At 59.9% G+C, this 22,913-nt stretch overlaps 1 protein-coding gene across 1 annotated transcript in view; it reads left to right on the forward strand.

Annotated features, from left to right (window-relative positions):
* Positions 1–22,913, forward strand: part of CHCHD6 (coiled-coil-helix-coiled-coil-helix domain containing 6) — a 131,662-nt gene that overhangs the window by 107,850 nt on the left and 899 nt on the right. Inside the window, exon 7 of the mRNA XM_079713900.1 lies at positions 22,595–22,730. Within this exon, the coding sequence (XP_079570026.1) occupies positions 22,595–22,730 (136 nt within the window). The remainder of the gene's footprint in view (positions 1–22,594; positions 22,731–22,913) is intronic.

Consider the following 22,913-nt stretch of genomic DNA (forward strand, 5'->3'; position numbering starts at 1 on the left):
CGGGGAGGTGCCGTGGGTCCTGGTCGAGCTGACTGAAGGGAGGGTGTGGGGAGGAGAATCTTCTCTTGCAGGTCAGCCCTGGGGCAGTGAGGGGAACCGGGGAGCAGGACCCTCCCGCTCCCCGGGGGGCGACGGAGACCTGGGACCCCGAGGACGGAGCGTTCTCGCTGCCCCGGTGGGGTCCCCACCTCTCCCAGATGAGATTCCAGCTCACCGGAATCACAGGCAGTGGGTGACAGGGAGAGGTTGGGCGACAGCCACCCAGGAATGTGACCCCCAGAAGTGGGCAGGCCCTCGCCAGGCTCCCGAGTGGGGCAGCCCCCGCCCTCTTTCCCTGGATCTCGACCTACCTGCAGGGGAAGGAGCTGGAGAGCTGCCAGGGCTCTGCCGTCAGCGCTGCCGCGTTTTGTCACCCACCATGTGGCCCCATCCTGAGGGGGGACTCGGGTGGATTTGACTGTCACCTCCTTTTTCATTCTCGTGCCCTCTGAAGGCAAGGGGGGTGGCGTGTGTGGTGCAGGGGGACTCTGTCCACTGCATCCTGGGCGACGCCCCCTGTAGAGCGTGTGACTGAAGGGTCGGTGTCCCTCGTCTGCTGTCGGTGGTTCCATCTTGCAGACTGGGAACTGGGGCCAGAGAGGTCGGGTGGCTCCCTCACCTGCCCACAGCCACGCCTGGACGTACGGCGGGGGCCAAGCTCAGCTTGGACAGCTTCGGGGCCTCGGGGCCTCACTGTTTGTCTTGGCGGCTTTGCTGTCCCATGGAGGCCCCTGTGGACGTAAGGTGGGCGGTGGGACGGAGGTGAGAGCCCAGCAGACCTGGACCCAGACCTTGGCCCTGCCTCCTGCTGGGTTTCCTGTCTGCGGGTGAGACCCCCGTGGACGGTGGACCTGGGCCGTCAGCGGCTGCTGCTGTGCCTGCGTGACGGTGGTTAGTGATGGTGGCCGTTTATTCAGTTGTCCCTTCACCACACCTAGCATGGCATAGGTGGGACAGATTTAATATGTAAATTGAGATCACTAAAAAAACGGTTGTAATTTCCCAAACAGAGCCAACAAGGAGGCAGAGTCAGAGGTTGTTTTACTTAAAACCCGGGGCGGGACCGAGTCCTTGGTAGGAGAGTCCTTGCATTTGCAAATGTTTGTCAGTTGTATCGTAAATACCACAGAAGTAAATGCAGCTGCTGACTGCGGTCATATCGGTCGGAGCATTTTCTTCTGAGACAGTGGGCATCTTTTAGCAACTCTGAGTCCATGGAGCGGTCACTTAGGTGGTTAACCAGATGCCTGTGCGTTTTTCACACACGGACACGGAGCACAGAGCACCTGCATCCGCCAGGCACCTTGCTTGGCACTAGTGACAGGACCACAAAGAAGACAGCTTCCGTTCCTGCCAGCCGGGCGCTTACAGCATTTAGGGGATGACAAACAACATTTAAAAACTAACCACACAAAAACCATTTGCCCAAACAACGGCTGATGACAGTGATGAGCCGTGAAAGACAGTGAGTGAAGAAGCTCGGCCTGAGGCCCCGACCCAGACCCCAGACCCGGGCGGGCCTGGAGTGGGGGTGTCCTGCACTTAAACTGACTCCTCAGGACCCAAGACGTGGGCCAGAGCAAGCAAGGAGGGAGAGAGGGCTTCTCAAAAGAAGGTCAGCGGGTGCGGAGGCCCCAGGCAGGAAGCGATTAGCGTGTTCAAGGCCTTGACGTTGGGCTGCTTAAGGGGTGGATGAGGAGACTGGGCAGAAGCCAGAGCCCGAGACTTTGAAGCCGGTTCCAGCCTGCTCTCCTTCCTAATATATGCATTTGAAGTAGCAATTGCTTTGCAGCTTTAGCTACACCCTACAACTTTTGGTATATAATTCTGCTCAGAGATTTTCTGATTTTCACTCTGATGTCTTTGACTCCTAGATTGTTTCAAAATACATTGCCTACTTTCCAGACACTGGTCATTTTCTCGTTCCCTTCTAGAGCGTTGATTTCTGGTTTAATTCTGTGATTAGAGAACACGCCGTAAGTCCTCGAGACACTCTGAGCGTCTTCACGGCCCAGTGAGTGGTTGGCTCCGGCAGACCTTCCATGTGCGCGTGACGTAGCAGCTCCGTGGAGACGTCGCTCAGCCCTGCTCAGATCCTCTGCGTCGTTACCCTGTGTGGATTTATGGGTTCTTCCTGGGATCACTTGCTTCTCACTGAACTACTTCTTTAGTGTTTCTTTCAGTGTAGTTTGCTGATCACAGAGCCTCTCTGTTTTGAATTGTCTGGAAACATCCTCACTTTACCCTCAATTGGAAGCACATAGCAGTCCCCTTGCCATTGGCTTTTTCAGGGACTCTTTCTACTCCGTGATACCTATTTTTCCCTGGAGAAGTCGGTGTGGATGTTATTGTTCCTCCTTTGTACTAATTCTTTTTTTCTCTGATTTTCAGACTTTGTCTTTGGTTCTTTAGCATTTTGGCTGTGGTGTGCCCAAGTTTAAATTTTCTTTCTTTTCTCCTGCTTGGGGTTCGATGTCCTTTCCTTAGTTTTAGAAGATTTTCAGTCATTCCGTTTTCAGATGAAACTCTGCCTGTCTTGTCTTTCTTCCTCTCCGGAATGATAGTGTCTCCCGTGTCTCCACGCTCTTTTTTCTGGTTTTCCTCACTGTTTCTTCATCTCCATGCTGTAACCTGAGTCTTCTCTATTGACTTTTCACTTCACTAATCCTGTCTCTAATGTGTCATCTGCTTTAAGCCTATTTATTGAATTCTGAATTTCAATTATTGCATTTTTTCAATTCTAGAAATTCTGTTTGCAGTTTCTCCCCCAGTGTCTGGTGGGATTCTGGTTTTTGCCACCTGAAGTCTTGAACATATTCCTTGTAGTTCTTTTGAAGTCATCTGCAGGTCTGTTCCTGTTGCCTGTTTTTCCCTCGTGGTTCTGTTTCTCCGTGTGCCTGGTACTTCCTGATTGAATGCCAGGCATTAGAGGAGGTACAGAAGCTTCCCCAGAGGTGCTCACCCCGTCCTTGATGGGCCAGCGTGAAGGCAGATCACGGAAACCCTGATGGACTGAGCTGACTGGGTCCTGCCTGCAGTCTTGGTGGAGCTCAGGCTTCCTGACTGACCCCTGTCCCTGGGGTCTGGCTGTCCAGGGCTCCTTGTTCTTGGCGAGCTCGAAAGCCCCATGTTTGCTTCCTCAACTCTATGAAACTTCTGAGAATTCTACTCTGCCCTTCAGTGGCTTTTTACTTAGGCTCTGAGTTTCCTGCCATGAGGCTTCTTGAGCTCAAGGATCTGAAGAATGCTTTAAAGGAGGAAAACCCCTGAGTGTGCCTCCCTTCTCCCTGGAGTCCCGATCCCTTGAGTCCCAGCCATGCTGTGCCTCTACCGTCCCGAGAGAGCTCCAGAGACCCTGCTGGCCTCTCTGCCTTTTAGCAGAAGCTGTTTGCCCAACACCAAGAATTGGCAAAAACTCAGGGGGATGGGGGGGCGGCTCCAGGAATGAACACTCACCTCCAGGGTCCCTTCTCCTCATCACCTTGGCCATCAAGTCGTACTTCGTCTTGTCCTTAGAAGCCTTCACACAGATGTTTAAATTCCAACTTTAATTTTTTTCCTGGAGGAGACCGTAGTTCTTCCACCAGCTACTCCCCTGTGGCTGGGAGTCCCGGCTTCGCTTTTGAGGAAGGGGTTAGAGTTTGCCAAGCAGAAAACAGCACCGTGGGTCACATTGGCTGCGTTAGACGCTGACGGACAGTGACCCTCCCAACTTCACGCTGGCCTCTCGAGCTCTCCTGAGGCTGCCAGGCCCAGTGTATCCTCGGGGGTCAGCAAGCACTTGGCCTGAGGAGGAGCACGGGCGGCGAGGCCAACATCCACAGGCTGGGGCTCTGGTTTCGGAAGGGTTCCATTGCTGAGGCAGAAGCAAATAACCCAGTACACACGCACACACGCACACACACACCCTCTACCTCACAACAGCACGGAAGGCGGGATTGCTTGGGTTTCCTGAAGGAAGAGATTAAGACCCCGGGGAACATCCTGCATTTATTGTCACATCTATTTTTTATGATAACCTCTGTCCTCTTCCTGTGGGAGTCATCCAGAGCTGCTCTCGGCAACCCCCCGGCAGGAAACTCGTACAGCTCCCAGCCCCACCGAGGGCGGCCCTCAAAGAGGTCAGCACAGGGGAGCCGAAAGATGCAGGCTATTGACTGTTTCCTGGGACTGAGTCACCGTGCTGCAGGGACTGTGACCAGAGAGGCCTGGTCCACGAGGACACAGCTGCTGGGCTGCCCACTTCACCTGGGCCGGGCTCCTGCCTGACGTGGGCCCACCTGAGGGAGGAGCTGGTTTTCAGGTGTGTGAGCTTCCCCGTCTGCATCTGTCAGGGACCTCATGACGGAACGGTGATTGTCTATGGAGACAGTGCTTGTGGGGTTGAATCCTGAATACGACGGGTTCAAACATCCTCTAATCCAGGTGGTGCTGTATTAGCCTGAATTCAGAGGATGTTTCTGTCTCTGACTTCCTTACCTTACCTAACCTGTTAAAAGGAGCATTGTCTATTCAGAAATTTACCAAAATACGTGGTTTAAACGGGTGTACCTGGCTCTTTGAGAGGTTGACGAATCAACACCCATTTAATAATTCATTCACGAGACAAAGTGCAGGTAATCCGTTTCTTTAAGGATATCACGCGCGGCGGCTGTGCCAGAGCCTGTGTGGTTCAGGGTCTCCTGGTGTGAAGCGCGTGGCAGGGGCCAAAGCCGCGTCCGGCACCTTGCGGGGTCACTTCCTGGACTGTGAAACAGGGCGGAGATGGTGCCTCTTTTGCTCAGGCTCCTGCGAGGGCCGAGTGGTCCCCACGGGTGCTCAGGACCCACGGCAGGGGTAGTGCGGGATCCGAACCAGGTCCGATGGGGCCCAGGCCTGCTCTTTCCTCCTGGGCCGCAGTGCCCACTCACAGACGTCCGGCAGAGACATCGCTGCAGGCTGGCAGGCTGACTGGCTCCCGTAGCCCGTGGACAGCGGCCACCAGGTTTCTCCGGGCAGAGTCTCCTTGTGATCTGCTCGTGACTGGCCTCGAGCGGGGAGGCTCCCCCTTCAGGGACTCTCCCCGTGGCCTGCCCCGGCCCAGGCCATGTCCACAAAGACGGCTGGGTGTGCTTGTCATGTGACTCGCTGCCCCCGTAGGGCTCTCCGTCGTCCCTTCTCTCTGCAGACAGGATTAGGTGGCGGTGATCCGGGCCCTCTCCCAGAGGGCGAGCTGGTGCCACATGTCAGGGCGCACGGACACATCTCCCGAGGCGGCACCGCCCTCTGGGCTCGCCGGGGTGGACCTGGGGCCGAGACCCCTGCTGGGCGCCCCTTCTGTCCCTGCACCGTGCTCCACTGGCCCTCAGGCTTCTGCGGGCAGGAGCCGTGTTTGCTGCTTTGTGTCCCGGGCCCCGGACTGGAGCACCCGCGTGGTATATCCAGTGTGATCATTGCTTTACCACCGCGTGAATGATGCCCTCCCGGGCAGAGGCCGCGGGGCTTCCCGGCTGATTCGGCTCTGCCGTTGGGGCCGTGTGGGCAGAGACCCGGGCACGGTGCCGGAGAAAGCAGGGATCTGTGTCGGGGGAAGCAGGTGTCAAGGGGTAGGCCTGAGGCTCGGGTGCAGCTGAAAGGGCGGCCCGGTCGCAGTTGTGAAGGGCCTTCTGTGCGTGTGAGAGAACTGGAATGCGTCCTGCAGGCAGCGGCAAGCGTGAGAAAGCTTGTAAGCGGGGATTCGTGTTCTAGAAAGATGCCTGGCAGCATCTGGGAGAGGCTGAGGCGGCGCCAGTGCCGAGGTGGAGGTGGGGAGCCCACGTGGGCCCCGCTTCGGCACCGCCAGCCGGTGACTCTCCCTCTTGGCAGACAGACACACGAGGCCCCCGCACATGAGCTGGGCCCCCGACGAGGATGCAGTGGGACAGCGGGCGGAGGGTGGCTGAGACTCTGGGGACCGTCCCTGGCTCCGGAGCAACACCGAGAGATGAGAAGGGGCCGTGCAGACCCCCAGGCTCGGGCGCCGGGGGGGAGGCCAGGGCCTGGCAGGAAGGAGGGAGGCTCCTGACCGGGGGGAGCCTCCTGAGGACCACAGGCGGTGCGCCCAGAGCCTGTCCCGCGGGGCGTGAGCCCCCGGCGGACCCCACCCCACCTGGTCGCAGCCTCCAGGGGCGCCTGGCCGCCACCCGGTGCCTTCTTACTGCTCAGAGACCCGTGACTCAGGAAGCTGGGCTCAGAGACGACAGTCTGTTAATCCCTCCCCTCGGCCGAGACGAGACGGCCCTCATCCCAGCTCTGCTAACGCCTGTGGCTTCGGGAGTGAAGCCCCCATCCTGGAAGGCTCCGATCTTTGTGCCACTTTCCTTTTGCTTGGAGGGTCACGTTTCAGATCATCTTCTGGGGATCAGATGCTGTTACAGTGGAGGAATGTTCCCTTTTCAGTCAGTGAAGGGGTTGCACTGTGCAGCGTCCTCCTTGGGTTTATTCTTCCGAGTCTGTAGCCTCCCTGTTCCGCTTCCGAGAGAAAGCTCTGCTTAGGGTCCCGCGTGGTCATCTGTGCCAGCACCGCACGCCCTGTCCTCCCGAGAGGCAGCCCCGCCGAGGGCTCGGGACAGTCGAGCGGTCATTGTGTAGGTCTCAGAGCCCCTCAGATCCGGGCCCCGTGGGCCGGGCTCCCGTCCCTTGGCGGCGACAAGGGCAGGGCTCTGCTGACCTCCCGGATGCCGCACCGTCTCCAGGTGCCAGGTGCCACAGGACCAGGGCGGGGTCTCCAGGAAGGGTGATCTCTGCAGCCTCTGCAAGCACGTCTATGAGAGGTCCGTGGTTACGTGTTAGCATCCCGCCAGCCTCCAGGCCCCTGGAGGAAAGGCTGCAGGGTCTGAAGGGTCGGGGGCTCCACCCACCCCACCCAGGAGCTCTCTGTCCTGAGGGTCCGCCTCCGGAGAAGCGGCGTGTGTGGTACGGGCTGGCCACGTGCCGCCCTGGGGCTTCCCTTGCACTCACGGCACGGCTGTGGGTCCAGGCTGGAGTGGACCCTGGTTTTATCGTCCAGGACAGGCCCTGTGTTCCTGGTGTGGTCAGACCGCAGAGAATCGAGAGCCACTAGTCCAAGGCTTCTCCACAGTCCAGTCTCGGGGAAGTTGAGGGCACATACCCTGGGCCGTGATTCCTAGGAACGCTTTAGATGGTCCCCAGACCATCCCTCCCGCTGTTGCCCCCTGCTCCCACCCAACACACGCACAATGAGGGGACGCCGTGAGCCACCGTGTGGAGGCACCCCCGAAACCACAGGGCCCGTGGGCAGCCCCTCGCTGGCCGCAGCGCCGTCCTAGCTCGCTGCCACTGCCCGGTCAGCTGGACCCCACTGACCGTCCATGCAGCGCTTCCGGCAGGCCGACCCCCAGCTCCTACAAGAGACTCCTGGCGGGGTCGTGGCGCTCTGACTCTGGCTGCCCCACTCTTCTGTGAATTTCCCGCGGTGGATGGGCCGCCTTTCAGGCGTCTCGTGAGGACAGTTGTCCCACTGCCCAGGAGTTTCGCTTGAGCTGACACACGATTTCCCTCCCCACCTGTCCTGCGAGCAGCCTGACCGGTGAATTGGCTCATAGCAGCCACCTCGGGGTCCTTGGCCCCGGCAGGGCTGGCACTGTCCCCTAGAGGGTCACTGTCACAGCCCTGCTTTTGTCAGAGCTGGGCTGAGGGAACGTGCTGCCCCTTTCTTTCCTTTGACATTGTCTCCTTTGTCAGGTAAACAAGCTTCTACCTCAGGCAGGTATGAGTTTCTAAATATGGGTTAGAAATATAAAATGGTTTAAAAGTAAAAAATATGGTCACCTCGGTCCTAGATGAGAAAAATGTGTTTATGACACATGGTTCCTTGTTTTAAGGACACAACTGCTCAGATCTGGGAGTCGTTTGGGGAAGAGCGTGTATCTTGAACGTGGCTCTGGGGTTCCCAGGTGTCTGCATGTCCCCTGCCGTGTCTTGGGTGATGCAGGATGCTAGCCGCAGCCATCGGCGCTGTTTCCGCCTGGGTCTTGGTTTCTGGTGGCAGCACGGCAGTGTTGGTGTGAAGCAGAGGGGACGCTGGTCTCCCTGTGATGTCCCTTCCTCTGTGCCTCTCGCTCTTCAGAGCTTCCCTCCCTCCAGGGACCGGGCATTGAGGCCCAGCACAGCCTGTGCCATGCTGACCACTAGGTGACCTTGAGGCAGGTATGAGCCCTCCCGGGCAGGCAGCCCCATCCGCCCTAACCCAGTCTCATGATGTCTAGTCCTCCAGACCCTGATCTACATGATAACTAGTCCTCAGGGCCCAGGCTGAAATCCCAGAAGGAGGACAGCACCGCGCGGTGAAACAAGGTGCGGCCACGTCTGGTTGCCTGGCTGGAGAGTGTAGGGTGGGAGCCATGGTGACAAAAGGCTCTTTGCTCTCAGGGTTTGTTGCTGTAGCTTCTGTGTATCAGCTCAAAACCATGTGCAGCTCAGTCCAAATGCCTATTTAAGCAAAGGCCAAAAGTCTGGTTGAAGCTATAACAGGAAAAATAGGATTTTTATAATACAAAGCTTGCCATTTGTCTTGGATATAAAATTTATGACACTTTCCATATGGTAAAAATGAGCAGTGAAGCTGTGTTTATTTCTTCAAAGGTAGCAGAATGCATCTTGAGGAATTAAGAAAAATTATGAGGGGTGATTGTGCAGCATAGCACATCTCTAACACCGATTAAACGGAACTGTTTGGGAGGTAAAATGCATTCCAGAGAGGGCCAAACAGTGCTGGGTCAGGTGGGGACAGCTGGGCTCCAGCTTTCGCTTGGGGCCGATGTGGCAGGAAGTTGCCGGTGCTAGGCCAGGAGCCCATGTAGATTCCACACCAGCAAGGCCCGGGCCCCTCCCGTGTGGTGTGTATGTGCTTGGCCTGTGCAGAGTGGGTCACACACGACACCTCGCACAGTGGGCCCAGCCGGAGCGGAGGCTGCAGCTCCTGTGGGCTTGCGAGGCAGACGGGAGGGAGGCCCTGGCACTCGGCGGATGCTGCCTGTGGCCCAGGCACCTGGACGATGTCACCTCGCTCGTTCTGTGGACAGGATCATGGGGAGTCGTGCCGTGAACGGGCTTCCCAAGGGGACAGCGCCGGTGGTCAGCAGAGGCCCGTTGCCCAGGCTGCCCCTGCCAGCCTCCCGCGTCCGCCGAGTCCACCCGAGGGGAGAGGGCATGACTGCCGGGGTCTGGGCTCTTTCTGAAGGCTTGGGAAGCTCTGAACGGATGGCAGTGGGCGAGTTTCAGGATGACGGCTCTAGAGGTGGCAGGTGAAGTGTGTTGAGCTCAGGCTGCCGTCCTGTCCTGTGTGGTTGATGGTTGTTACAGCCGAGCGTCTCTGCCCTGATTCATGCTCGTTTCAGCCTGTTGTACCAGCCTGTCTCTCAGCGTGTGTGCGCTTGCGTGTGCACGGCGGGGCGGGTGCATGCGCCAGGGGAAAGGAGAGAGGGTGCCCGTGACACCTGTGATTTGTGACCACGGGGCAGGCAAGGGTCACGTCCTTCCCATTCTTGAGCAGCGGTGGCACAGGTGGGGTGCCGGAGCCATACGGTCGGTCTCGTAGCAGATCCACCGGAAGAGGCATGCATTCCTTTGACTCTGTGAGCACGTTGATTTCTTTTTTTTTTTTTTTTTTTTTTTGCAGTACGCGGGCCTCTCACTGTTGTGGCCTCTCCCGTTGCGGAGCGCAGGCTCCGGATGCGCAGGCTCAGCGGCCATGGCTCACGGGCCCAGCCGCTCCGTGGCATGTGGGATCTTCCCAGACCGGGGCACGAACCCGTGTCCCCTGCATCGGCAGGCGGACTCTCAACCACTGCGCCACCAGGGAAGCCCAGCACGTTGATTTCTATTTCAGACTTTTCAGAGAGAAGCATTTCTTTATTTGCTCCCAATTCAACAAAGATTTAACTCCTACTTTGTGCACGTGCCCATTTGCTTTGCATTCCACACCCACCTGTCTTCGTCCTCTCTGATTATGTGTGTGTGTGTTCAGATATACATAATACCTTGCAGTGCACTTGTAGAATCCATCCAGATCTATAACGTATGGATGTGGTGTCTGCACATTGTTTGATTTGCTGTTTACTATAGCATCTTGAAGTCATCAGTGATGAAAATATCCAGATGATTATGTATCTTTACAGTTTTTCAAAATGAAAAATAGTTTTGTCTTCTGCTTAGAAAAGTGATACATGAATATTGTAAAAAATCAAACGATGCAGAAAAGTATTAAAAAGTTAAAAAAGCCCAAATTTCGCCCTGCTTAAGTTGTGGTGACGTCACTCTGAGGTGAGCACACACACAGTTGGACATAAGTGGGCTCGTGGAAACACACGTCACCTCCCTCGTCCGCATTCTGTGGGCCTGTGTCCATGTTGGTAAATGTGCATTTACATGTTCACTTTTCATACCACATTGTTATTCTAGATGGTCAGAATTTATGTAATCGCTCACTTATTGATGAATCCTGGGGAGTTTTCTGATCGTTTTTCACCAATATAATGATAACTGCAACAAATAGGGTTTATCTGTTGTGCACTTATTTAAAACCTTGTAGAGGGAATTGTTGGGTCAGAGAACACATACACACACACACACACACACACAACTGTGTATTTATATGTGTATATTTATGTGTTTACATTTTACTTACTGGCTCTCCAGAACAATGGAGGCCCTGTACCAATTTTCACTCCAAACAATGATGCTGGACGGTGTCCATTTCCCCAAGCACAGGATTTTAACAATATTTCTAAAAAACATCTTTGCCAATCTCACAACCAAAACCAAACAAACAAAACCTCTCTTTTTTAAACTTCCTCATTTCTTCCAGGATCGGTGAGGTTAAACCCTTCCAGAAATTACCAGCTGTTTTCATTTCTTCTTTTGTGAATTACTTACGTATGGCCTTCGCCCTTTTTTCCTTATTAATTCTTTTTAAAAGGTCTTTGTGTAACAGTGTGATTAATCTTTTATTTCCATTGTGACTATTTTTTGAGTTTAATTTCTGTCCTTTGGAAGTTGATGGGGGGATAGGGACCCAGTGCATTTTTGTTGTTGTTAATTTTTCTGTTTGTGACTTAGGTTCTATCACAAAGGCCTTCCTTCCCACCATACCCACATTTTTAGGATGAGAACCGCTGTGACTTGCTCCCCACTGAGGCGTGCTCCAGATGACCCCACTGTGGTTCCTTAGGTGTGGGGTGTGGAGCACAGATCCACGTGGGTTCTCTCCCACATGGGGACCTCTCTGTCCCATCAGCATGATGTGGAAGTCCACCCAGTCCTGCGCTAACGTCCTTGGGTGTGTTTCTGGACTCTTTTCCGGGGCCAAGCCTGCACGTTTTAGATATGTATAAAACATACTATGCAGCTACACTAATTTAAAATATTAAATATCCATCAGAGCAAGTTCTTCTACCTTGGTGATCTTTTTCCAATGAATTTAGAATCACTTTGTCAAACTTTCTCTACCCCACTCCCAGCTGGAGAAAAAAAGGAAAACCTGGTGGGCTCTTTTTTGGGACAGATACATCCTTTTGAATCCATTCAGTCCTCTCGAACTGCCATCCTTGTTGTGTTCTATTTTGCCTTATTTTGAAATAATTTCAAGCCCATAGAAAGGTCCCAAGAACAAGAACTGTTCCCTTAAGCCAGGTCCCCGACCGGTCACACTAGAGCGCCCTCACTGCCTCCCTCTAGACAAAAAGACTGTCTTTTCCTGACATGGTGACCTGTTGCCGCTAAGTGTTCTAGACCACCGTGCACCTCCCAGGACCGTGCTCCGTGACCACACCCAGCTCCTCTGGTCGGGAAGCCCTCGCTGACTCAGCCGCAGACCACAGGCACGTCCCCCGCTGCCCACCGCGGCCCTTTCCTTTCTGGCCCAGGAGTTTGTGCTGCACCTCCGTGACCATCCGTCTCCAGCTGGGGCCGTTCCTTGGTCTTCTCTGTCTCTCGTGACCTCGACAGTCTAAAAGGGTACAGGCCTCTCTTTCTGAAGGGTGACCTCAGCCTGGGTCCGCCCGATGCTTCCTCTTGGCCAGCCTCAGGCCGTGCGTTCCCAGCAGGAAGGCCCCCCAAATGGTGCCGTGCCCTTCCGGGTGGGTCCCACCTCTCCACTAGGGATGTGGACCATGACCCGGTCACGGTGGGTCTGCCTGGTCTCTCTGCACAGGCTGTGTCCCCTTGTGCTTGATCCCTGCTCTGTGGGAGGTTCTCCAGGGTGTGTCCAGATCTTGATGCCTCAGCCTCGGCTTCTAGGGGCTACTCTCCCCTGAACCAGCCACCACGGTCAGGGTGGCCCATGGCAGTTGTTTACTTGCATCGTTTCCTCTACATTTATGAATTGAATTAAAGGGAGAGTTTCCCTTCTCTCCCACTGAGGTGTTCGTTTGTTCGTTTATGTTAGGACAGAGTCAAGGAGTCACAGTGCCTTGTTGGGTTGTAATAAATTCCCTCGTTGATGTCGTTGCTCACGTGGTCCAGGATTCTGCCTTCAGACACACTCTTCTGTCCTTTTGATGTGTGGCTTCACGCTCTGAGTGGCCTTCACTCTCTGGCACAGGTGTTCTGGCCCCAGCCCTGGAATCAGCCGCGTCTCCACTCTGTTCTGTTTACTGCAGAGTGGCGCTTAGAAACCAAGATCTGGGCGCCGGGCGTGCTTGCTGCTGCTGGGGTGTCAGTGTTTTGTGCACATTTACGTGTGTGAGTTTCCGCACACTCACGCGTACGTGTGTCTGAGCACATGAGGTCCACACGGGTTCCCCGGGTTCCGGCGCTAGGGTTCTTGCAGCTGCTCCACGTGTGGAGTTCCCTCCTCAGCGGGCCTGGCTCCCTTGTCCTCCACGTGCTACACCCGCACCTGCTCAGTTACTGACCTTTTGTGCTCAGTGTAAAGCGCCCTCACCGCTGCTCTGGCCGCTTCCCCGTCCCGGGCTGCACCACCCACTCCCTGCGGCCCCTCCGGCAGGAGGGCAGGAGGGCGCCCCCCACCCCCGTGCTGTGTGCTCGGTGACCCCAGGCTGACGGGGAGCACAGGAAGCCCAGCACCACACGGCTGGGGGCCGCGTCCCCCCGCCTCCTGGCTTTGGCTCCCTCTCCTCGGATCAGGCGGCGCCAGGGTCTTGCTGGACTCTGGGGACCGGAGGCGACTCTGATGCTGCTGAGAGTCAGCTGTGGTTCAGAGCATAGATGGGGGTGAGGAGGGGGCTGACCGTCCCGGTGCTTCCTGCGTGGAGACTCCGGCCCCACCCCGCCCTCGGCGACGTGTGAGGTGCATGGATGGGTGATGCCCTGAGGCCCTTTGCACCTCCTGTGTTGGTGACAGTGGACGGGGGTGTGGCCCACAGAGTGAATCAGCCCCAGCGTCCAGGGACGCCCCTCAGAACACCCCGGGTCAGCCAGGAAAAGGCCCCTGCGGTTCCCAAATGTGCTGGGAAACCGTAGAGCGGGGGATGGACCTGCGAAGACCCCCACCGCGCCAGCTCTGCACTAATCTGTTTCTTCACTGGGATTATGTGTCAGGTTTCAGCTGAGGACACGTTTCTGCAGGCTGAGGCGGGGAAGCTGTGTGGCAGGTGGAGGGTTCGGGTCTGCTGGGCCGGCGGCGGGCAGGGCTTCGGGAAGGGTCTGAGTCAGTGGACGCAGGGGCCGGGTGGGAGGAGGCCCCGGGGAGGCAGTTCCTGTGACGACAGGAGGCCTGTGCGGGCCGGACGCAAGGGCCGGGCAGGCCCAGGGGTCGGGGGTGCCCAGGGGCTCCAGGCTTCGGCTTCGGTCCCATCACAGAGGGGACTAGGGACAGCCCAGCCTCAGAGTCACTGCAGGGAAGGCCCGGGGAGGAGCAGCTGTGCCTGCTCACGTCACCAGGGGTATTTCTGCCTGAGTCTCACCCAACGGCATCGGGGGTTAGTTCCTGCCTCTGTCCCTGTGTCCCCTGTCACCAGAGCACACCACGCCACACCACAAACCTCTTTGGGGGCTGGGAAATGCTGGCCGTCCTACACTGAGGCTTATGCTGTCCGCCGACCCAACTCTGCCGCGTGTGGAGGGCTGCGTGGTCTGGCCCAGCCCAGAGGGAAGCTCCTTGGTTTGTTGGTTTCCAGTCGACACTGAGCTCCTGGCTGCTGCGAGGGTCCCACTCCTGGGGCTGGGCACGGGGAGGCTCCCCCAGGAAGCGGAGTCCGTCCAGAGGCAGCTGGAGAGCAGGCCCAGGGCCCACCCACAGGCCACAGAGGCAACAGGCTGGACCAGGCAGACATCTGGATGGTCGGGGTGATGGTCTCCCTGGGCTGGGTCATCTGCTGAGCTCGGCGTCGGCGGGGACCCTGGACGCAGAGGTAGTAAGCTGGTCCCTGCCCGCGGGGCACTCCCAGTCCAATGGGGCCACTCCGCGCAGGTTTGGCCCCAGCCGCCGGGCGCCCTTGTAGGTGTGAGCCATGCCAGCCCCTCGTGGGTGAGCAGAGGTGACACAGTCGATCAGGGACACTTAGCTCCAGTCAGAGGGGATGGGAGGACGGAGGCTGGCAGCGAGTGCACGCAGGACCTCGGCCCATACGGTGCCTGTGATGGCAGCCTGCCACCGGGACACCAGCCAGCATCCCCCCGGCAGTGGCCCTGTGCAGTGCCTTGCAGGGCGGGCACATCCCAGGGGCTTGGGAGCCAAGGAGCAGCCTGGGGAGTCGCCCCTGCCGTGTCACACCCGTCACAGGAGAAGCCTCAGTGTGGCCTCGGCCGCTCCGTGTACGGTGGACCGACAGGCAGGCGTGGACAGGCAGGAGGCCTGAGCCAGTGTCTGTGGCACCGTGCTCTTCCTGGGGCCATGGCTCTGCAGCACAGGGCCGGGGGCCAGGGTCCCTGCGGGGTCTGGGCCTCGGTGAAAACTTACATAAGAGCAGGAGGTGCCGGCCCGTCCCTGGGCAGCAGTCAAGCGGCTGGGCCTGCACGGGGAGGAGGGGGCACAGCAGGGCTTGGAGAGGCCCCCCAGGTGTGTCACAAGGAGGTGGGGGAGGCAGACTGGGGGGGGACACCCGCCAGCAGGTGCCGCTGCCCAGGAGACAGGGAGGCCTCGGGGAAAGGAAAGAAGAGGATGCCGGCAACGGGGTCCTGGGGGTCCTCAGGCGCCGCTGCTGCCGCTCCCTCCCCTGGAGCCTCCAGCCCCCCGGCCGCTGAGGGACCGTGGGGAACGGCTGTGCGGCCCCAGTGGTCCTAGTGTGGCCCTCTGCGGACCCCCAAGATCCCCGCGACCCACGCCTCCTTGGGCTGCGTCCACCCCACATGTCTGGTGAATCGGGAGGCTCCTCGGTGGGGGGGGGGACGTGTGCTTCCCCTGCGGCTTTTCCACAAAGGACCAAAGCCAGGAGTGGCCTCTCTGTTCCGTGCACGGGTGCACATGTGCACGTGTGCGTGCAGTGACAGTTCCAGGGAGGAATCCTGTCACTGGCTAAGCAGCCATGGGGGCCAGTTTGCGCTTCGTTTCCTCGGGAGCACAGCTCTGCTAGGCCTGGGCTCCCAGAATAGCTGCCCCCCTGGGGGGTCCTATGTGGCCTGTTGGGACGGCGTGTCTCTGGGCCCCACCCGCCCGGGCTGAGTGGCACGTGGTCGGCAGCGGCCAGCGAAGCGGGTCCTCAGTGAGCAGCTGGTCTCGTGGCCACCGCGGACCCTGCCCCGCAGCTCAGCTGGTCCTGACAGAGATGGATGTGCCGCTCCGGGGAGCCCGCGCACCTCGCCCCCGAGCCGTGATAGAAAGCCGCTCTGTGCGTTCACCCCCGCCAGCGCGTCTCTGAAATGAAGTGTCGGGGGGATGTCTGATGGCCCAGCTCCACACCAGCGGTGGTGATGGGAGAAGGCGGGGGTGATGAGATGTCGGTCAGTGGGGCAGAGCCCACAGGGGGACGTGCGTGACGTCACACTCGGGCCCGTGCACAGCCAGGCTTGTGTGAGCTCGGAGGGGGCCTGGCCCCGCGCTGGCATGGCCACCCCTGTGGCCGCGCTGGCCAGTGTCGGCCCTTCCAGTTGGCAAACTTCTGGCTCCCCTGGGAGCCTGAATCCCATGTGTCTTTTGCTTCTTTTCTGTACCCTTGGTTCTTTCTTCCTTGGAGTTTTGGGGGAATTTTTCAAACCTGGCACGGAGCTAAGTGGACACGGCGTGGAGCCGGGTAACCGGGCTCTTACGCGGGCTCTGTCCCTCGCTGTGTGGCCTTGGGCAAGTCACCTAACCCCTCTGACACTGGTGTCCCCGCCTGCAGGATGGGCTGCTGTGCCGCGTTAGGACCTGGCAGGGGCTGGTCCTTAGAATGGCCTGGACCTCAGGCCCGGCCTGAGATGCAACCTGGGACGAGAGGCCTCCCACCTGAGCCATTTACTGCAGAGCCTCTGTCACGCAAGACGCGTGTTTCTGTCTGTCAGAAGGTGACTGGTGAGCCGTCTGCCTCCCACTAACTTCTGCCCAGTCGGCACTCGGCGCTTTCCTGCGTGGCCGGCTGCGTGTTTCCCGGGGCTGCTGTGGCCCACAGCCGGTTCTCTCTGAAGCTGAGGGCTCCCGGGCATTTGTCTAGCTTCTGGTGTTGCCGGGAGGCTTGGCATCCTTGGCCTGTAGGCGCATCACTGCAGCCTCTGCCTCCGGCATTGCGTGGCTTCTCCTCTGGTCTGTGTCTGTGGTCAGTGTCTCTCCTCCTCTTAGGAGGACACCAGCCACGTTGGATCAGGGGCCTCCCTGCCCAACCGTGACCCCATGCTGACTAACTGTACCTGCCAGGACCCCACCTCCAATCCAGGTCACATGCTGAGGCTCCAGGAAGGGCGTGTTTTGGGGGAGGCGCCCCTACCCGCTGGCCTTCACGTGCGCAGTGGGTTCCCAGGGCCTTGGCTCCACACCTTGCCGCAGACGCGCCTTCCGGGCCGGAACAGCCAAGCGTCTCAGCTTTGCCACAGGACAGCTGAGAGCAGTTCCCAGCCGCGGACCATGAACTTCAGACGGCGTGAGGGTCCGGTTCCCTGGGGCCGTGGCCGTGGCCGTGTCTTCCCTGCAGGGGTGTGGTTTCAGCCCCGTCCCTTTCACTGGGCTCCCCCACCCCCCATGCGGACCCCCCCTCCCCGGGGGTAAGGAGGGCAGAGCCGGGGGCGAAGGGGCGACGCCGGGGGCTGCAGAGGGCAGGTCCCTCCCCAGCTGCCTTGGTGGCCTTGCTGTGTGACTCGGTGAATGATGGGTGAGCATGTGCAGTTGCTGTTTCACGAAGCTGTGTCCCCCTTCGTCCTGGTGCCCTCGCGGCAGGGTGGCAGGGTGGTCCTCCAGGCCACGCCCATCATGGACTCCCCCGCAGCTCTGAGCCGCCCCGGGCCCTGCGCCCTTGTGGGGACAGACTGGCCGCAGACGGGGGACCTCCCGAGTTCAGGAGGGGGAGAGCAGGGCCGGAGAGAAGGGACAGACGCGGACAGGAGGGACTGCTTAGCACAGGGTCCAGCGAGCTGTAATCACCGCAGAAATGGGTTTGTTAACCTCCTTGGAGTTGCAGAAACCCGTGGGCTGCTTTACGTTCTAGGGCAATCAGTGCTCGCCGTGGAGAGGGTGGGCTATGGGGATGTCGGAGACAACGTGCCCAGCGTACGAGGTGCAGGAGGATGAGGGTGTCGGGTCCCTGTGGGCACCCACTGGGCCGCTCGTCCCGCAGTGACCACACTGGCCGTGAGTCTGGCGCAGAACTGTGGGAATAGCGGGGGCCCCACGTGGGGCTCGCGGGCATGCGTGGAGGGAGAGCGCTAGCGGAGCGGAGTCAGGACGGGGCCTCCAGCCTCCAGGGACAGGAGGGCTGCGATGGGCCCCTGAGCAGGAAGAACCCGTGGGGCTGGACCGGGGGGTGAGAGCAGAGCCCCTGGCAGAGGTTCTGGGAGAGGAGAGCGGGCTAGGGTGGGAGGGCCATGAGCAGAAGTGGTTTGGGTTTGCGATCCTCTTAGATGCTCCAGAGATGAGTGTGTCTTCAGCAGAGAGTGGAATAGCGGAGGTACGAGAGAGAAGGGCCACTGGGACAGACCACCCCGGTGCCGGGGGAGACAAGGGGCGGCTGATGGGGGTGCCCTTGGCCCTGCAGAAGGACCCCTCCTCTAGGTAGGAAGCAGGGGTAGTGAGGCTGGGATGCCAGGGAGGGGTGTCTGTGCCCTTAGGGTGCTGGTGGCCCTTGGGGGCAGGGGGACGAGGAAGCAGACCCCAGACTGTGTGGGGAGTGGCACAAAGAGCTCGGGAGAGCTGGGCCCCAAAGGCCTGAGCACCAGAGGGGGAGGGGGCCCTTCTGGAAGGGTCACTGTGGCCTGGGGGCGGCCGCTCTGGGAACCACCCAGAGCTGCAGCCGGCAGGGGGTGCAGAGGAGGCAGAACGGGGGGGGGTGGGGTGGGGTGGGGGGGGTTGGCCTCCGCAGACCTGAGCCAGCGGCCGAGAGGAGCGAGCGAGCGTCTGCGGGGACTGAAGGCCTCGGGGACGAGGGGTGCAGGAGGGGGAGGCAGCAGGACGAGCAGTGGCCTCTAGAGCCACCCCGGCGGGGTGGGTGAGGCCCAGGGAGAGAGAGGGCGAACGCCTGCTGTTGGGGAGTTGCAGTGATACATCTGCGGTTTTCAGTTAGATTGCAGGGAAGCAGGAACGTTATAGGTAGGAGGTAAGAGGGAGGCATCTATGATGGGGGGAGGGGAGGCATCTAGAGTGACTCCCGGTTTCTGACCGGGTAGGTCACAGGTGTGACAGGGACTCCACTCACCAAGATGGAAACCAGGCGGGAAGTGGGTTCCCTGGCGCTTGATGTGAATGTGCTGAGGAATTGGCGGGTTGGGGGTGACATGCTAGGCTGAAAGGCTCCAGGGACCGGGGGGGCAGTTCCAAGCGTTGGAGTTTGGGGGGGTGTTGTTGGGACGACTGGGGTTGGCCCTGGGGGAGAAGTTTAGGGTGTTTGGGGCAAAGGAAAGGGAGGAGGGCCCTCTGTGCCCACGCAGGTGCGGAGGGCCGGGCTCCCAGCACGGGGTGCCTGTCAGTGAGAGCGACATGGCTGGTCTCCCGAAGCTGGCAGGGGCAGCGGGCGGCGGTCTGGAGCTCCCAGGGCAGCTCTTCTCTCCGCCTGGTTGGTGGGCAGTGTTGGTTCCTGGATGGAGGGAGGAGAGGGCTGATTCCTGGCTCGTGGGAGCCTTTTATCACAACCCTCCTCCTGGAAGCGTGTCACTTCCCCCAGGGGGTAGAGCTCAGTTCACAGGTGGCACTGGGGTCATGGTTTCCATCCCCGGAGGTGGCCACGGTGCCGAGGCCAGCTGGCCTGTGTGAGACCCTCACTCCCCACAGCGCCTGGTGGTCTCTGCGCCTGTCACTGTGCAGCCCTGAGGGCCGTCGGGGAGGCGGGCTGGAAGCCGGGTCCCTGAGTACCTGTGACACTGCCAGCTGGCAGCTGTGTGGGTGTTGAGAACTGACCCCACAGGCCAATCCTGGGCTGCTGTGCGCAATGGGCCCTCCTCGCCCCCTGACCCTGAACTCACAGCAGGATGTGGCAAAGCCCCCAAAACCTGTGTGCCCCCCCACTGGCCCACAGGGCACCTGCTTGGGGTCTCTTGGCTCCTTGGAGAAGGGACACCACGATGGGTGCCTTAAGATTCCCGGGCCTGGGTGAGCCGTGAGCTGTGAAGCACAGGTCCGACGGGGCCCATCGTCCAGCCCACACCTGGGCCCAGCCCCGAAGCCTCCTGTCGTCGCTCTCGTCTGCCACATGCCTGCCCCGCCCTGCCCCCCTCACTCTGCAGGCTCCTGTCTGGCGTCTCAGCCCCTCGTGCAGAGGAGGCGAGTCTGGCAAGCAAGGGGAGCTGACCTCTGAGGGGGCCAGCGTTCACCCCCCAGAGCCTCCCAGATGGGAATCCTAACGTGTCCCTCAGCTCGGGGGGCAGGGCTTCTCTCCCTCCCTGGAGAGGTCACTGCCCTGGGTACCTTCCCTGTGTGTCCAAGCAGCCTATAAAGCCTGAGCCGTTCTGCATGCAGTGGACAGGCTCGCCGCGGCCCCAGCTGTGTGACCCAGCCTCACCTCCCTGCCCCACGCCATTCACGGCCCGTTTGCAGGCAGACAGGTGAAATGTCTTCCGATTGACGTTTCCCTGACACCCTGTCTCCTCGTGTTGTGGCTGACAAACGCCAGCGCAGAGAGGCGTCCGCGGGCCCACGGGTGACCCTGGGGTGGGGGGCTGGGTTCTGCTCGGCCCCTCCCTCTGCTTCTCCTGAACTGGGAGCCCCCTGGGTGCTCTGCGAGGTTCACCCTCAGAACGCACGGGGTCCCTGGTCCAGGGACCTGAAGACAGGAGCTGGGGGGCAGAGTTAAGAAGCCGCGGCTCTGCCCAGTTACAGCCAGCGGGGGAGTCGCTTCTGCCGTCGGTCTGGAGAGGGTGCGGCTCCAGGACGAGCCCCACACCACGGGCCAGGCTGCCGGCCGTCCTGCCCCCGGACGCCTCTTTCCATGAGACCTGCGGCTCCGACAGCTCTGCTGGCCGCACCCTCAAGGGCCACGGGTGGGGAGCTGTCCGTCAGGAGCGGGGCTGGATGGGAGCTGCTGCTCCAGGGGCCGCAGGGCCAGGGGAGCAGGAGGCCTGTGTGGGAGGACGGCCGGCGGGTGCCAGGACGGAGCCCGAAAGGTGGGGCCTCGGGGGCTCCCCGCCAAGGGCAGGTGGGGACGGTGGAGCCCAGAGGGAAGTGCAGAGGGAGCTGTTTCCAGGCGAGAGCAGCAGAGAGGAGATGCCCGTCTGGAGGCATTTAGAAGGCCCACCATTGGACGTGTCCGTGTCAGAACCGTTGGACGTGTCCGTGTCAGAAAGGTCTTGAACGCGGAGGGAGGGGTATCCTGCAAGCACTGGGCAGCCACACGGTCACCCCACTACAGCGGCAGACGGAACCCAGTGAGGGGACCCCAGGGCCCGGGAGGAGAGGGTGAGCCCGGGAGCCCGTCTGTTCTCCCGTGCGAAGGTCAGCGCCGAGGAGAGACACGTGTCCTCCTCAGGTAGGAAGCCTCCGAGCCCGTGTGCGCTGTGCAGACAGGAGCTGTAGGGCCGCTGCGTCCCCTGGATGCGCCCTCAGGGCCCAGTGGAATCCCGGGTGGTGGGCAGGGCCTTCCGGGGAAAGGGGGCCGTTTCTCCCACCACAGCCTTGGCCTTCGGAGCTGTGGACCTCAGCGCAGGCGTGGCGGCTGCTCCCCACCCCACCTGCTGCCTGGTCAGCTTGTAAACCATCAGTTCCGTCCAAGCTACGGATCTTAGCTGATCACGGTCACTCCCTCGTCAGGGATTGTCTGGGCGTGGGGGCCGGCAGTGGGAAGGGAGGGGGCTGCAGTGTGTGGTCAGCAGGCCTGAGGACCAAGCCCACACGCGGGGCCCAGGGGCCCGTGGGCATCGCTGCCGGGATGGTGGCACTGGGCATGTCAGCCGCAGATGGGTAACAAGAGCCGCTGAGCCCTCCGTTCCTGGTCTTCACGGGTGGATGTGGAAGGTTGAGTTGTGTTAAAACCAGCGTTCCAGCCCAGCACCTGCTGCAAGGCTGGACTTCTGAAACCAGATCTGGGGCCGGGGAGCTGTTGACCTGCAGGCCCCGGGTGACAGGAGCAGGGGTCCTTCCACTGCCGAGGCCTCCGTGGCGCCCGAGCTTGGGAGGGCAACACGGGTCCCAGGCTTAGCCGCGGCTCCGACATTCCTGGTGGACCTGCCAGAAACCATGGAAACCCCGTGAGTGTGTGTCCTGGAGCCCCTGCATCCTAGTGTGGGACCTGGGCCGGCCACCTGCCTCCTCGTCCTCTGCTGCCTGGTTTGGGGTCGGGGCGGGCGGTGAGAGACAGCAACCCCGCCTGGAGCCGCGGGGAGCAGGGGCCTGAACCCGTGAACACAGGAGCTCGGGGGCGTGAGTGCGTGTGTGTGTATATATGTGCACGTGTGTGAGTGAGGGTACAGCTGTGTGCACAGGTGTGTGTGCGTGCACACGTGTGTGCACGCCTGTGATTGTGAGAGGGTGCATGTACAGGGGAGCACGTGTGCGGTCCGGAGAGAGGGGAGGGCGGGAGCGGCAGCGGGCGAGGTGTCAGGAGGAAGACCCCGGTGACCGACTGGAGAATAAGCTCTATTTCCCTTTTTCATCTTTGTTTCATATTGTTAAAAAGAGAACATAAAATCATTCTTCAAATGAATGCGTTTAGAGTCTAGTTTTAGGTTCTAAACCTACCTTGATAAACAAAGAAAGAAAAAATAGTAAATTCCTCTAAAATGCTGCAGTGATATTCTCTAGGAAGTGAGTCTGAACACCTTAGTTTTTTAAAAAACCTTTTGTGTTTTTCCAGTTTTCCTCATTGTGTATGTATTAGTTTTGAAATCAGAAAAACAGCTTTGGGGGAGACGATGGTGGCCCACACCCGGGGTGGGAGGCGCCCTGGAGGCCTTGGGTGGGCGGGGTCCCTCGAGGGCCACCTCGGCCCCTCTCTGGTGGGTGACCGGACGCCGCGGCCCCCATGCCTCGCCCGTGGCACTGCCCCAGACTGCCTCCTCCTCTCCGCAGGCCCCGCAGGGTGGAGCCCGTGTGCTCGGGGCTGCAGGCCCAGATCCTGCGCTGCTACCGCGAGCACCTGCAGGAGGTGCTGCTGTGTGCGGACCTGGTCAAGGCCTACAAGCACTGCGTCGGCTCAGCGCACAAGGTAGGCGTCAGCTGCGGCCTCCCGCCCGCCCTGGGCTCCGCGGCGGTGGGCGGGGAGGGGGTCTGTGGGCACCGCTAGGCCAGGTCCAAGAGCAGCACTGGGTGAAGTCAGGCCCTGCTGTCCAGGGTGGCCACCGGTCCTGACCTCTGGGCAGTGGGGGGTGGAGAGGCCAGGGTGCAGGGT

This window comes from Hyperoodon ampullatus (assembly GCF_949752795.1).
Source record: "Hyperoodon ampullatus genome assembly, chromosome: 10".
Lineage (NCBI taxonomy): Eukaryota > Metazoa > Chordata > Mammalia > Artiodactyla > Ziphiidae > Hyperoodon > Hyperoodon ampullatus.